The sequence below is a fragment of the Lolium rigidum genome, chromosome 7 (genome assembly GCF_022539505.1).
Source record: "Lolium rigidum isolate FL_2022 chromosome 7, APGP_CSIRO_Lrig_0.1, whole genome shotgun sequence".
In the NCBI taxonomy this organism is placed as follows: Eukaryota; Viridiplantae; Streptophyta; class Magnoliopsida; order Poales; family Poaceae; genus Lolium; species Lolium rigidum.
In genome coordinates this window covers 62,835,941-62,851,817 of record NC_061514.1, presented here as the reverse complement: position 1 = coordinate 62,851,817, position 15,877 = coordinate 62,835,941, and the positions used below count along the sequence as shown (strand labels likewise).

Here is a 15,877-nt window from a genome sequence, read left to right as displayed (position 1 = left end):
GACACGGCTCTCCTTTTTCTACCCTTTGTCCCATATTTTCCTCCTTTTCTTCCATCCTCCTTTGCCAGTATTCTACATTTTCTACCATTCGCTTCACTGCCATCTTTCGTATTGTCGCGCTGCGCAGACGAATGCTAGCTGCTCCACCCAAATCCTAGTTGTTGCCGTCTGCTCGCTTGATCTGGACCTTCTTCATCCTCCTCTGCGCCCCTACAATGGCCGGGAGCTTTGACGGGCGGATGCCAACTAGAGGCGTCGAGCAGGTCTGTCAAACTTCTTCCATCTTCTCGAGCTTTCTTGCAGCTTCAGTCCTCTCGACAATCCATTTATCAAATTATTCTGTGTTATTCTTGATCTGAACTGATTCCTACGGATTTGCTATTCTTTTTTTGCTTCATCTGTATTTTCACCATTCTTTTTGCAACTTTACTTTTCTGGTGGTGGTGTTAGGGAAATGCATTCATCTGTACTGCCCGGCTTCCTGAATCTTATCATCTGCTGCAACTTCCATATTCCAGGGTAGCATGAGCCAAGAATGTGATCTGACCCTTCAGTTTTTTTCTTCTATTATCCAGGCCATTATTGCTCTCAAGAAGGGCGCGCATCTCCTCAAGTGTGGCAAGAGAGGAAAGCCCCAGTTCTGTCCATTCAGGCTATCTCCTGTGAGTACTTCAGGCAACTACAGATTTATCATTTATACAGTTACTCGACTACAGTAATAGTTACCTTCCCTGGACACTGTTTTTTGACACTGGAACTACATAAATTTGACGCTCTTATTGGGCTTTTCATGAGTTTCACAGGCAATCAATTCATGATTTTTCTTGGATAGTAGGCAATTAATTCATGGTTGATATACCAGTCTGCACCTAATAGCTAGAGTACAATTGAATACCGATCCATCTTCCAGCTCAAGCCATAACAAAGCTGTTTTCTTCCCCTTGCAGGATGAGACTACATTGGTATGGTACTCCAAAGACAGGGAAAAGCAGCTGAGCTTAAATTCCGTGTCAGCAGTAATTCTTGGACAGAAAACCGTATGCAATTCCTTCCACCCTGACAAAGTTTATTACTACTAGTATGTTTGTTACTCATCGCATAAAACTGCTAGCTGTAACGACTTCAGAGTTCTACAGGTAAACTTCCAGCGTCAGCGCTGGCCTGAGAAGGAACATCAATCCTTGTCACTTATACACAGAAACGGCGAGTGCTCGCTCGACTTGGTATATCTCTTGCTGGATATTATGTCTGTTCGCTTGTAAAAAGATTTCAATGTCCATTGTTCCTCACTAGTATCATGTTGACCCAGATCTGCAGAGATAGAGATCAAGCTGAATGCTGGCATCTTGGCTTGACAGCCTTGATATCATGTCCTTATAGTCCAGCTTCATCAGTTGGATCAAAGAGCAGTAGACAGATGGCCAGTTGTGCAAGTACTCCCCGTAGCTATATTCAGCGAAAGAGCAAGCTATCAGCTGTGTACGACACACCGAGGCTCAGACAGGTTAGCTCTAGAGCTTACATGATGCTGGCTAAGTGAGCTTTGTTTTTGTTTCAGAAATTTCGGTGCGACAAACTACATCTGGCTGTAGTTTGGCTGGCCTATCTGAAGTTCAGATTCAGAGCATGGTCAAACACAAGAATCTTCTGTCTTAGACAGCTGTATCAATTTCAACAAACCATTCTCAGCCTATATAGTATTGAATTGCTGCACTAGCCAAGTTTTTCGAAAGTGCGGACTGTTGGAAAGGGCTAGGCTATATATTTTAACACACCCCCTCACGCCAAGGGGGGACATACGGGCAGACTGTATCTATGGAAAGACCTTAGAGGTGAGATCAACATACGGGGAGAGAGTAGATGTAGGATCGAATAAAGGCCGCAACTATTTGTAAAGTATTAAATAGTGCGTTGCCCGGGTATTGAACTTGAGATCTCAAGGCTCTGACACCATATTGAATTAATGCACTAGCCAAGTTTTCCAAAAGTCCAAACTGTTGGAAAGGGCCAGGCTATATATTTTAACATATAGCATGGCAAATACAGTGGGTATAAAATAAGATCCGCACATAACTATTAGACTTAAACTCTATTGTTTCAGGAGTGGCATCTTAAAGTTGTTCATCTTCTTACGTACATGAGCATTTCTGATCCATGGATTTTGTTATGAAATGTTGGATGTTCTCAGTCAAATTGTAATATTCTTGGGATTAATCGTTTGTTCAATGAATTTCTTCTTGAAGGTATATCCATCTACTATGAGTCCTAAGATGACACAGAAAGATTTCTTTGGTGGTTATCTTGATTGTTCGGAAGCCTTATTTTACCAAAGACAGCGAACTTTTTCTGACATAGACTCCTACCTGGAGAGGCTTACTCCCAAAGTGGCAAATCCTGTCAGACCTGGGCTGAAGGATATTTTGGTTGCTAACAGACATAAGACACAGATAGTTGCTCAAACACCTAAACTGAAAACATTCGAAGGGCCTCGGGTAGCATGCAGATTGGATTCTCTGAAGGATGTTTTTCTCTGGGGCAGTGTTCTTGACAGTATGTCAGGCAGTGAAGATATTTCAAAGGCTGTCCCAAGGTTAGTGGAATCAGCCAAAATGCTTGATGTACAGAGCATTTCTTGTGGGGAGAATCGTGCGGCCATAATCACTAAGCAAGGTGAGGTCTTCTCCTGGGGCAAGGAGACTAGTGGGAGACTGGGACACAAAGTAACTGACAATGTCTCGTGTCCTAGAATAGTCGAGTCTCTTGCCTCTGTACATGTAAAGGCTGTTGCATTTGGATCAAAGCACACCTGTGCAGTCACGGTTTCTGGTGAACTTTTTGAATGTGGTGAAGGAGCTCATAGCTTGGCTAACTGGTTTCCCCATAAATTGTTTGGTCCTATTGACAACATTTCAGTGTCGAAAATTGCTTGTGGCGAGTGGCACACTGCTATTATAGCATCTTCTGGACAGCTATTCACATATGGAGATGGAACATTTGGTGTTCTTGGGCATGGGGATACACAAGGAATTGCTAGACCAAAAGAAGTAGAGTCATTGAAAGGGTTACGAGTGAAATCTGCGGCATGCGGGCCATGGCATACAGCTGCCATTGTTGAAGTAATGAGCAGTTTCAAGTGCAACACTCCAAGCGGTAATCTGTTCACATGGGGCGATGCAGATAAAGGGAAGCTGGGTCACGCCAACAAAACAATGAAGCTTGTTCCAACATGCGTCAGTTCACTCACCAGTTATGATTTTGTTCAGGTATCCTGTGGGATGGCTCTGACTGTTGTGCTTACTTCTACCGGTGTGGTATTTACTGTGGGAAGTTCCAAGCATGGACAATTAGGGAACCCACAGACAGATGGTGAATCTGTTTGTATTGTTGAAGGAGTACTCAAGAACGAGTTTGTTAGAGAGATATCATCTGGTTCTTCCCACGTAGCTGCGTTGACTATGAACGGAAAGGTTTTTACCTGGGGTAAAGGCTCGGATGGACAACTTGGTTTAGGCGACTATGATAATAGGAGTTCTCCTACTTTAGTAGAGGCATTAGAAGGTAGGCATGTTCAGAGTATAGCTTGTGGCTCCAATTTTAGTGCTGCAATCTGTTTGCATAAGGGTATCTCAGTGAAGGACCAACCCATATGCAGTGGATGCAAGATGGCTTTTGGTTTTACTAGGAAAAAACACAACTGCTATAACTGTGGTTCCATGTTCTGCAATTCCTGCAGTACTAACAAGATAGCAAATGCAGCAGTTGCACCGGACAAGAACAGAAGGTATCGTGTATGTGATTTGTGTTTCCGTCAACTAGAGAAAGCCATAAATTCTAGCGAAGTCAGGCAGCAACCAAAGATTAGCAAAGGAGAAATGTTTAAAGCAGAAATAAAGGCATATACACCTAAACTATCACGTTTATTCAAGGAAGCAAACCTCATTGTAGAAAAGATGACTTTGGTACAAGGTTCCAATCAGAGAAATGTGGACTCTGCCATTCCAACTCAAGTAACAACTCAGAGATGGGGGCAAGTTGAGTGTCCTGCTCAATTTGTATCTGCACAAGAAATTTTTCAACATCAGCGGATATCAAATAGTGAGATTTGTGGTGTCTCTTTCTCGCAAAGAATGCAAAACTCTGTAGGGCTGAAGGCAGGTAACTATTTGCGACGGTCTACTGATAGCCAGAGAGAGGACCTAGATATGATGAATATGATACTCACAGAGGAAATAAAGCAGCTTCGCTCACAGGTAATTCATTTTTCGTTGATCAGAATAATCTTTCCCTCTTTGAGAACTGAAGAAAGCTGATGTTCATATTGCTGTTCAAGCAGGTGACTGCTCTTGCAGAGCAATGCCAGCAGAAAAATCTTATAGCTCAAGTGTACAAACAAAAACTTGATGAAACATGGTTAATTGTTAGAGATGAGGTTGCAAAGTCTAAGGCTGCCAAAGATATCATAAAGGTTCTAACTAATCAGGTATGAGCTCCATGTAATCTCATAACATCGTATTGTTAGTATGTTTTCCAGTAAGAAACAGCTAATACGCTGCATGATGGATCACTCCCCCTTGATATATGACTGGTTTGGCTGTTGTAAACTATGCAGTGCAATGCCTTGTCAGAGAAACTTTCAGTTTGCCAGCAATCTGACTCAAAGGTCGCACCTAATAGCATCCCAGGACAAACACCATCACCAGATCATCGGAATATTGCCAGAATAATTGACAGTGATGGTTATACCACGGAAGCAGATTCCACCGCCGCTCCAGTTGACGGTGTGGTCGAGCAGATCGAACGAGGAGTGTATGTCACACTTGCTGTATCCGCAGGCGGAAAGAAAGACATAAGGCGAATGAGATTCAGGTGAGCTCCATTAGGCCTTACTGGTTGCTGCTGCTGATTATCTGCCCATTTTCTTGTGTGATAACCTCGGTTCTTGGTCGTGCAGTCGGAAGCATTTTGGCGAGAAGGAAGCTCAACGCTGGTGGGAAGAGAACAAGAGCAGGGTATATGCAAAGTACAACATTCAGCAATTGGAAACACCACTCCTGAACCACGCTTAACGGTGACCCGCACAAGAATTGTACAGGGCTAACCCGATGCTACCAATGTTGAACTAGTAGTAAACAGTCTTCATCAAGTAGCAGGTGAAATTTTGTAAGCTACCAAGTGATCTAATCTACCTTTTCTTTGCACAATGGGCAGTTAAAACTTACTCTAGATATCCTTCCGTCGGGAAGAAGTGACTGGGTGGCATTCTGGTTTCACCTTTAAACTGGGGTGTAGTTGCAGATTCAGATAGGTTTGATGGTAATGCCATGAGGACACGATGGTTAAATCTAAGGTTCCCTTTGTGTTGCTGGTTGGGATGTCGATTTGCAATTGATGATCCTGATGAAAGAAGCAAAGCTGGTATCAGATCCGTTCTGAATTGAATAGCTTCGCAGAGAAAGCTCTGTTGGTGAGGATACGGTTTCTGTTATGGCGGAGCCGCAGAGGACACGCCACAGAAATCAGATGCAGAACATAAACCACAGAGGCTACAGCAATGGCGAGGGCCCGCGCCGTCGTCGACTCCAGCGTTACCCTCACCGCCGTTCCTTCCAGAAGGGTCGACCTCTCTCTAGCGACCTAATCCGTGCCCGGCACCCGCATAGTCTGGTCGCCGGGTCCTGCAATGCGGCGACATCTCTCCGCCGCCGCCTGCTTCCGCCCACCGAGCGACTCCCTTGGCCGTGTCGCCTCTTGGGTCTCGGCTGCACGTCAGTGGTCGGCATCTAGACGCGCTTCCTTTGATCCAGTGGTACCTATCTCTAGTCGAGGCTGCACATCGAAGGGCTGAACTCTGAAGAACACATCAGGTCTGAACGTTCATCCAAGTGATAGGCGAAGGGCTTAACACTTAACAGCCAGTTAGTTGCCTCTCATACAATTCATCTACCACATCGCAGCATCTTAGCACGACAGGTAGAAATATAAGTCGACTTATTTTTGTCTCGCAGAATTGGGTTCAACCTTGTGACTTGTTCATCTGTCAAAAGCATACAACTGAAGAAGGCTTTGCAGCATCTATGTTCTGCTGCCATGTCATTAATTTACAAATATGAGCTGCATAATTTACATCAGCTCGGTCCTACTACAACTATATAGGCCACCGTTTAGCCTCAACCTCTACTGTTGGGACAAAATTACAGTCGCTCCATGAGGAAGTATGAAAACACAGGATCCACAGTTGTTCTTCCATACGAAAGATCGCTGTGGTTTGACTGGTTTCAGTGTATGCCCTCATGAGCAACAGAAGGAAGGCCCTCTGTGCAGTATTCCATCAGTTCTAGTCATCTGCGCTCAGCATCATCGCCATCTATGGTAGCGCTGTGACAGCGGACATTTACAGGCACAATCTCGTCATCTCTCCATCCGCCTCCTCGGTCACAGCCTGAGGCTGCAACACCTTGCTTTCAGCTGCGCACCTCTTGTATGGCATGAAACCTCGTTGCTGGACTGAACTCGGGGCAACAAATTTTCTGAAACCTGCAACAGGTACCAATTTGTCATCACCGCCGTCTGCTTCAGTGCATGATTCTGCAGAATTCCGAGTTGTTTGTTCAGGCACACTAGTGGAGGCCGTGTTTGACTCCGCCCTTGATGCTTCCCTCTGCTTGTTCTCAGCTTCGGAAGGTTGGGGCACGCTTCCACCGTTGTAGCTGAAGAAAACTGCCCCTTGAGGAACATAATACATGAACTGCTGCGCGTTGGCCATCCATGGGCTCCATGCGTTTGCTTGTGGCGCACCAGGGGAAGAGAGGTTCCCAGCTCCACTAGCGGGCGTCTCAGCTGAAGTATCCATTTCCATATCTGCGACAGTTTGCAGGCTGCCGGTACTGGGGTCTGCCTGCTGGTGCGTATTGTTCACCGCAACTGTCTTCCCGAATAGCTTGATCTGTGGAGCTTCGGATGTGCCACACACCACTTCTTCTGAAGAAGTACTGCCCTGAAATACATAATTTAAGAGTTCATCAGAACTGAGAAGTTAACAGTTGTGTCAAGTTGTCAACTATAGATCGTACCGTCAAGCAACAAAATCACTGTCAATACTAGGTGTTTCTAAAAAAACAGTTTCAATAATTACTAGATTGAAGATATATTTTTTTACCTACAAGATACCAAGATCGCTGTCAACAATCAAAGAGTTACTATCTTGTTGATATTTTCATATCGGGTGCCTATCCTAGGAAGATATAAAGAAAAATAAAATTTGCTTTCATGTCAGCTAGGATTAGTACCTGACGAACATCGGTTGGTGGCACTTGCACAGCAGCCTCAGCGGTGTCTACGCCTGGCGTGGGGCACCTCTCTTCGATGTCAATCGTCGACGTATCGCTGTCGGAGCACTCAGAGGCTATCTGTGACGCGGTGACCACAGAGGTCGGCGAGCCATTCCCCTGCTCGCACACGGACTGCACCTGCCGGTCAGGCTTGTCGAGCCGTGGGAGCGCGTGGGCGTGCTTCCCCGGGGCGCTCCTGCGGTTGCACGGGTACGGGTGCACCGACTTCCTCTTGGGCCGCGGCGGCGGGATCTGGATCGGCGCGTCGGCGCCGGCGCCGGAGCTGTTGTCGCCGGACGACTCTCGTATGACCTTGGAGAAGAACTTCTGCGCGTGGCTCCTGATCTGCACCGCCGTCTTGGTGCCGATGTGCTCTGCAGTTGGGAAAAGTTTCCGTTTGTCAGATAAAAGGCCTGGTTTGCTACAGCAGACAACAACATGGAGCTTTTTTGGGGAGGGAGAGGAAACCCACCTTGTATGCGGCGCCAGGCGCGGCCGTGGAGCTGCATGGCTTCCAGGAAGAGCTTGTGCTCCTCCTCCGTCCACTTCTCCCGCTGCTTCGTTATCATGTACGGCTTCCGCGCCTTGGGGAAGCGCGCTCCCGCGAGCGTGTCCATCTCGCTGGGATTCCTCAGATCTCCCATGATGTCTTGATCATGACTCGCGGCGGTTTCCTTCAGGAGGAGAAGGAGATGGTTTTGTTAGACTAAATTTCGAGTAGGCGAAATAAGATCTGAGCATCAATTTTCCGCTTGGTCGTTTTAGTTCCTTTTGGGGAACCATTAATTTGCCGCGAAGCAAAGCTTCGATGGATACGTTTTACTCCATGATCCGCCAAACGATCCAGAAGGAACACAGACGAACAAAAGACGAGGAATTACCTGAAATCGAGCCATATCTTCAGATTCCTGAACCGAAGTATAGCAGCTTTGCCAAATCTCGCTCCGACGACTTCACACGACCAAGAAGAGAAACAAAATCACCAACTCCTGATTTTATTTTTAGTTTCCAGTAGCTGATGCTACCTGCTGAGGAGGAGGAGCAAAGCAAGAAGAAGAGAGGGGAGTCTGCAAGAAATGAGGCGTGCGGTCGACCAGGAGGGCGGGCGGGGAGGAGAAAAAGGGCGAGGGCAGGGGCGCCACGTCGGAGTGGATTTTTCCACGCTTTACGCTTTTGGCGGTGCGCTTTTCTGACTCGCGCAAATATCCTACACGAAAAATCTGCGGGCCGCTCGATTCTTGTGGCTCTCAGTTCTTCACCTGCCCGTTTGCATGTTTGGTAGTGGAGCGCTAGCTTGCGGGTCACAGCTGGATGTTTGCTACGTGGGTCGTAGTAAACCCATGTGCTTTCGTGGGGTTGCACGAAAATGAATGGATGGTCCTCTCTCTCGTCGTCTGCTCTATCTATCCGTCTCTTTTCGCTTTTTGAGTGCCGTGTGTGCGTGATTTACTAACACGTCTGATGAGTGTTAAACTGGTCATAGCGAGGAGTACAATATCGTAGTGATATCATATTTATTTGTTTGCAAAACCGAAATACGAATTTATGTATGTATGCATAGTTCTATGTTCTAGGACACGTGTCTTCTGATCAACCTCTTTTGGATTCTTAAGACCACCCTTATAGTAGGATACCATCTGCTTTGAGTTCTTCATTATCTCCTTCGAGGGATTTTTAGGATCGTTCAGGCTATTTTAGTCTATTTTGACTTTTAGGGAGATGGTTAAGGACCTCAGAAGATAGAGGAGAGCGCCAGACGCAGATTTTCGGAATACTTCTACGGGGATTGCTGATTTATATACCACCTATGTATTCATCGATCTATCTTTGTGTCACGTCAGCTTTTTTTTATCAACATGACACGCATGATACTCCGACTAAGGGCAGCCTTAGTCAACCTATTACTTCGCAAAATATCAGTGGTAGCATAGCTTGTCGACGAGCGGAACTAGATCTCAGAACCTCGCTAGAATTTCAGCCGACGATGTTGGTAGCGAATAAAATTCTGCTTTGCGAAAAGCAACAATAAAGTGCTACACGATCTTTTCGAAGGATATTTGCTGATCTTTAGACTTCCGAGGATTTCTTCCATCTAGTTGACCAAGTTACATATACCACGACAATCAGTAAATAGGGGGTTTGTGGTTTCCAGTCTATATGAAAAATCAACAATTTGTAAAGTTTCGATCAATATGAAACTGATATCGAAACATAATTTCATAGTGCATGCATTTCGTACCGTAGATGATGAAGAAACTTTACAGTGTTGAGTTTGGCTAAATATATTGATATTGATTTAGTATTTTAGATGTTCTTTTCTTGTAAAAACTTGATAAAAGTTAGAATACATTGATTTTTGACTAATCTTAGAAGCTTTATATTTTAGGACGAAGGGAGTATTTTTTTGAAAAAAAAAACAAGGAGGAGTAGTACATAACTTTTACACTATGCATAAGCGTATAAAAAGTAATTATTCTGAGGATCGGATGGACGCTTGTTAATTATGGTTCCATGCATAACACAGGTGCTAGATAATTAGATATTTGTGTCCTCTTTTGCCAGATGATAAAGTGGTGCGAGAACACGAGCATCCAGCGCTTCACACGCCCCAAAACAAGCAAAAACGAAAAGGGAAACCAAGAAATATCATGTACTAGCTCCCCTCCTCCGGAAATATCATGGAGTTGGCTCTGGGGAGAAGTACAGTATCTCTTTAACAGGTCGACAAGGCTCTGTCTACTTCTGGAATTGATTCCTCCAAAAGAATGGAGTTGCCTATACAAATTTATGTATGTACATGATATATTTGTTATTAAATGGTTCTATATGTATATGCTAGGACACGATATAGTGTCATGATACCACCTATGTATTCGTCATTAATCTATCTTTATGTTACCTCATCTTTTTTTATCAACATAACACATTAACACGCATGATACTCCCACTAAGAGCAGCCTTAGTCATCCTTGTATTATTTCAATAAATACCAGTGGCAGCCTAGCTTGTCGACTAGCGGAACTATATATCAGAACCTCTCAAGTTCTAGCCGACGATGCTCGCATCGAATGAAATTCTGCTATGTGAAAAGCAACAATAAAGTGTTACACGACCTTTTCGAAGGATATTTGCTGATCTTTAGCCTTCCGAGGAATCATTCCATCGGTCGATCAAGTTAAATATACCAGGACAATCAGTAAATAGGAGGTTTGTAGTTTCCAGTCTATGAGAAATCAACAATTGGACCGCGCATCTTTTAGCTTAGTCCTTACGGCCTGTTACTCATGCGCTCTTCTATTTACATCTCCAAATCTATACACCCGCTTGTACGAATTAACTGGCATTTTATCTTTAGATGGAAACAGATTTCTGATCAACTATACATATAATACCGACGGCAATATGAAATTGGTATTGAAACATAATTTCATAGTGCATGCATTTCGTACTGTAGATGGTGATAAAACTTTATAGTGTTGAGTTTGGCTAAATATTAAACAAGGTATATTAAAAAAATAGAAAGGAGTTGTACGTAACTTTTACACTATGCATAACGTGTAAAAACTGATAGGGACCGGATGGACGCTCGTTAATTATGGTTCCATGCATAATACATGTGCTAGATATTTGTGTCCTATTTTGCAATATGATAAAGTGGTGCGAGAACATGAGCTTCCAGCGCTTCACACGCCCCAAAACAAGCAAAAGCGAAAAAGGGAAAACAGGAAATATCTTGTACTAGCTCCCCTCCGCTAGAACTATCATGGAGCTGGCTCTGGGGAGAAGTATATATCTCTTTATCATGTCGACAAGCCCTGTCTACTTCTGGAATTAATTCCCCCCAAAACTGAGTTGTCTACCCCAAGCAGAAAAACACATATTCGGCTCCCCAAATATCAGAGGCTCCAGGACGGCACTGCTCGGATGTATAGGTAGAAAAGCGCAGTGGTGGTGGGGCCATCCTCTCGCTTTTTTTGACAGGTCGAAGCAACCAAAGTTGTGCGAGCTGTCACCTCCCACGTGGAACCCCATTGTTTATTGCACAGAACCGGACTATCCTCGTCCACATGCTCGCGGAGAGTGGGTTGGGCACCGCTTGCAGGTTGATGTAGAAATATTCCCAGCCACATCCTGACGGAGGAGCGGAGCAACCATTGCCAGTGGACTGATCTATTTCGTACATTATCAAATATATGTTATATTCGTTTATTTAGTTGGTCTGTGGATAGATCTTGTAGATAGATTAAAGACTCTGGTGCTCCACTGATTTCTTTGGAGATAAACCTGACGGCCATACCCATCCGATCGGCACTAGCCATTTTTACTTTTTTTTTCAATTCATTAAATTAGAATGTATGGATAACAAACGATTGTTGAAAACTAAATAAATTTAGATAGTTTACAACCAAATAATCAGCATAGGTCACAATCAAATATAATTCACAAGCAAATAAAAATAGGTAAAATGGGAGAAGATGATTACCGGTTTCCAACATGTGCCCACATATACTCAAATTTTTTTAAGACTTAAAGGTTGATCGTGAGCGTGGTGATCGTGGATCTCATAATCAACATGGAGGAGCTGTTCAAGCAATGATGCCACATACTATGGCTTAGCTAATTCACCATGAGATTGCCACCCATCGTTAAAACTGCTACCATCCTTAACGTTCTTGTTGTGCATGATCACACAAACATCCATCATCTCCCACACAGTCTCAATGTTACATGTTCTAGCAGGATGCCGACACAATAGACTGTTAAAATTGAAGCATAGTAAATAACTGCTTCACATCCGGTAGTAATCACGAAACATTTGATGTGGGCACACCCTAACGAGTACCCACCGTTACAATACTTGGTGCGGTCCAACTAAAAGCCCACGATGCCCAAGAAGTATTGGCGGAGCCAAAGCCTAGAAACCTAGCGTATGAGGCAAGACAATGCCCAAGTCAAAGAACAATAGAGTTTGTATCTAACTTGTAAACCGACGTGCAAACGATACATGAGACATAGGCTGAATTTGATTTCTCAAAAATCGATCCCTTTACAAGGGCTAGGAGGGATCGCCAGAGAGGACGACCTCAACCACCACTAGAACAACGAACCAGAAACCCTAGCTACACAACATCGTCAAAGCCATCAAGGCACCCCTATAATCATATGCATCAATCAAAGAACATACAAGTAACATGTAAGGTTTTTCATTTGGGTTCTTCCCTAAAACTCAAGTCTATAATCCATGGCCATTGCCGTGGTTCCCCTTTACATCACACGCATAATTAATGGCAGGTGTTGAAAGGGGTGCTTATAAAAATAGACCAGCTTTGTTTAAACATTGATGCTTATTTGTACTTTCTTTTTCTAAATACTCCAGTAAACATCTCTCATTGTACATGGCCTTAAGTCAGGTTCTATGCACACAGTGCTTAGATATTTGCCTCTTTTTGCCATGATAAGATAAAGTGGGAGGGACCGAAATATCAGCTTCACAACCTAAAAGAAGCAAAAAAGAAAAAAAGAAACTAAAAGGGCAATCAGAAATATCAAGGAGCTCCCCCGTGAAATATCTTGGAGCTTGATCTGGGAACAAATATCTCTTCTCCAGATCGCACAAACCATTCTGACTCCGTCTACCTCTCGAAATTCACTCCTTCAAGGCTGCAAAACTGTAATTTCACTCCTCCAGCAAATACAGATATTCTGATCCACAAAAATATCAGAGCGCCAGGATGGGAACCCTGCCGCTTCGCTGCTTGGATAGATGGATAGATAGAAAAAGCGCAGGGGCGGTGGGCCCTTTCCCGTCGATTTGTCGACACGTCAAATCCCCCATGCTGGCCGAGCACTGTTTACTGCACTTTTTCGTCTCCGACTGGGCGATCCGTGTCCACATGTTGGGTTGGCACCGAAAACTTGCCCACCCACAGCCACATGCTGCTTGCTCCACTGACTCAGCGAGGCGGAGGTGCCACGTCGGAGAGGACTTTTTTTCCCTCGCTTTTCGCCGGTGCGCTTTTCTGGCTCGCGCAAATATCCTACGGGAAAATTCACGCGGCCGCTCGATTCTCGTGGCTCTCGATGCTAGCGGACGTTTCGCAGGTGGATATATAGTGCTAGACGTGGGTCGCGGTGCACCCATGCGCTTTCGTGGGGTTGCACGAAAATGAACGCGTCCCTTCTACCACTATCCATCCACCTCTTTTTCTAGCGACACGTTCGATGGGTGTTTTTAGGCAAAAACATCACATGCTGCCTAGCTTGGCGATGAGTGAAACTAGATCGTACTATATATAACTTCTCGAATTTGAACTAAGGACTTTGGTAACAAGGAACTTTGTTTAACACCAATAGTCCGTAAAATTGCTTGGATGCATCACCCAGCCTTACCCTTTTTTTAACAAAAAAGAAGAACTGAAGAAGTAAATTGCAGATATTCAACAACTTGGTTTTAGTTCCTACATATGAACTCACAATTAATTGTCGGTTTAGAGATAACCATATTATTTTCTAGGACAGTTGACACCTAACACTTGTTAAGTTTACTTATATGTACACAATGCTTATATATTTGCCTCTTGTTTTGCAATATAATTTGCGACAGACACAAACATCACCCTCAAACAAAAAAAAATATGCAAAGGCCCAAAGGCAAACTAGGAATATTCAGGATGCCCCCTTCCTAAATGTCCTGGAGCTCGATGTGCTAAGAAATATCTCGTCATCATATCCAGCTCTCCATTGCGTAGAGTAGTAGTAAAGTTTTCAAGATTGTAATGCAAATTTTTTCCGAAACGGGAGCCTCACCCGAGACTGTGCATCAATTGATACACGGCCTTTTATTTATTAAAAAAGGTTTAAAGTATGAGGTAATCTAAAGTTTACAATCATGGATGAAACAAGATCGATACATGAATCAATCAAAGGAAGATGAGACACATAAAAAAGCTATCCATTTGATAATATACCAATGTGTCGCCACCAACTAACCCGGAAAAAGAAGTCCGCAGCAACCGTCAGGAGCCGGTTGCATCTAGGAACCATGTCCCTCGCTGATCCTATGGGAGTAGGAACGCCCATAACTGAATCCAGTGCGCAGTTCGACGAATAACCTACAAGAAATTGATAGACTTCTGTTTCTTAAAAACCATGTCATTTTGACATGTCGAAATAGACCAACATAATGCTGAGATACCAATTCGTATCCTAGCCTTATCAATTTTGCTAACTCCATTTAACCAGTTGCCAAACATACTATTAATATTGCTAGGGGACAGAATATTATAAGCAAAATATATCATGCGCCAAACTATCTTTACAAACGGACAAGTAAGAAACAAATGCTCCACTATTTCATTAGAATCACAAAACAACTTTTCTGGCAACCATTTCAATTCTGTTTTGCTAAATTATCCTTAGCTAGCAAGACTTTGTTACGAAGAAACCACATAAATTTTTAAAGGGATTTTAAGTTTTCATAGATATTTACGAAGAAATCTAGTATGCTCATTCATTAAATCAAGATACATAGATTTTACCGTAAAGAGACCAACATCCGTTAAAATGTAACTTCTCTCTCATTTTTTGATACAGTACTAAAATTGTAGCAATTCGATATACTCCCTCCGTCCCAAAATATAAGGCATCTAAGTATTGGTCAAAAGTCAAACATTACTAATTTTTACTAAATATTTAGAGAAAAATAGTTACATCTACAATATCTAATGGACAGAATAAGAAAATATAATTTATGGTGAATCTATTGATACTAATTCAGTATTGTAAATGTCTATATTTTTATGTATAAACTTTGTCAAATTTAAAAAAAACGTTGACTTTCAACTAATCCTTAGATGCCTTATTAAAATTATAGCAATTCGATATAGATAGCAATTTAGTACCCGTTAGAAATCTTTGTTCCTAGATTATTGCTAAAACATGCAGTTGCTCAGCTGATAGCTCACTCAATCAGCTGGACACAATTATGTACTGCCGTCTCAAGCCCATTTTAATATTCGACCTAGTGCATGAGACGTGCTCTCCGTTAGGGCATCTCCAGCGGCGCGACGCATTTCGGACGTCCGAAATGTCCGTTTGCGTCGCGCGGTGGACGCGAGACAGACCGTTTTTGTCCGCGCGTCCGTTTGCACCCTGGGGTGGCTCCAGCGGCGCGACGCATTTCCGCGTTTGCACAAATATGAAGTTTTGAAACAACAAATAGGATTTCAACAAAGTCATAGTTATTACATTTAAATTTTGAAAAGTCTACATCAAAATAAGATACTAGTCCTCTAGGCATGATCTTCATGGCTAGCCATGGTCCATTGATGCTCAATCAGATCCGTCTGCAGCTGTCGTAGTTCCAGACGCCCCGTAGAATGACCAAGAACATGTCCCTTGACATCCTGTATCGGCGCCGGAACATCTTTTCCGGGTAGATCGGATTGGTGAGGTGGAAGTAGTCCTTGTGGAGGCGGGCCTGCCCTGCCACTCTGTTGCGCGGCAGGTTTTTGGAGCGCCCCTTCACAGAGCCCCGGTGCTGCGGCCCC

The 15,877-nt window shown here is 43.7% G+C and overlaps 2 protein-coding genes across 2 annotated transcripts; one reads left to right on the top strand and one right to left on the bottom strand.

The window, feature by feature from the left end:
- Positions 1-215: 215 nt before the first annotated feature.
- On the top strand, positions 216-5,066 carry LOC124670854 (PH, RCC1 and FYVE domains-containing protein 1-like). The gene is made up of 8 exons (XM_047207325.1): positions 216-263; positions 576-662; positions 948-1,037; positions 1,310-1,504; positions 2,244-4,250; positions 4,334-4,480; positions 4,610-4,866; positions 4,952-5,066. The coding sequence occupies exons 1-8, from the start codon at positions 216-218 to the stop codon at positions 5,064-5,066; spliced, it is 2,946 nt and encodes a 981-aa protein (XP_047063281.1).
- Positions 5,067-6,288: 1,222 nt separating this feature from the next.
- On the bottom strand, positions 6,289-8,394 carry LOC124677990 (protein REVEILLE 2-like). The gene is made up of 4 exons (XM_047213923.1): positions 8,210-8,394; positions 7,801-8,002; positions 7,287-7,702; positions 6,289-6,994 (listed from the first exon to the last, which is right to left on the bottom strand). The coding sequence occupies exons 1-4, from the start codon at positions 8,222-8,224 to the stop codon at positions 6,392-6,394; spliced, it is 1,236 nt and encodes a 411-aa protein (XP_047069879.1). The 5' UTR covers positions 8,225-8,394; the 3' UTR covers positions 6,289-6,391.
- Between the last annotated feature and the right edge of the window lie 7,483 nt (positions 8,395-15,877).

Coding starts and splice junctions, on each gene's coding strand:
- LOC124670854 (XM_047207325.1), top strand. CDS start 216: ATGGCCGGGAGCTTTGACGGGCGGATGCCAACTAGAGGCGTCGAGCAG. Junction 663..947: donor GTCCATTCAGGCTATCTCCT/GTGAGTACTTCA, acceptor TTCCCCTTGCAG/GATGAGACTACATTGGTATG. Junction 4,251..4,333: donor TAAAGCAGCTTCGCTCACAG/GTAATTCATTTT, acceptor CTGTTCAAGCAG/GTGACTGCTCTTGCAGAGCA.
- LOC124677990 (XM_047213923.1), bottom strand. Junction 7,703..7,800: donor CGCCTGGCGCCGCATACAAG/GTGGGTTTCCTC, acceptor TCCCAACTGCAG/AGCACATCGGCACCAAGACG. Junction 6,995..7,286: donor CACCAACCGATGTTCGTCAG/GTACTAATCCTA, acceptor TATGTATTTCAG/GGCAGTACTTCTTCAGAAGA.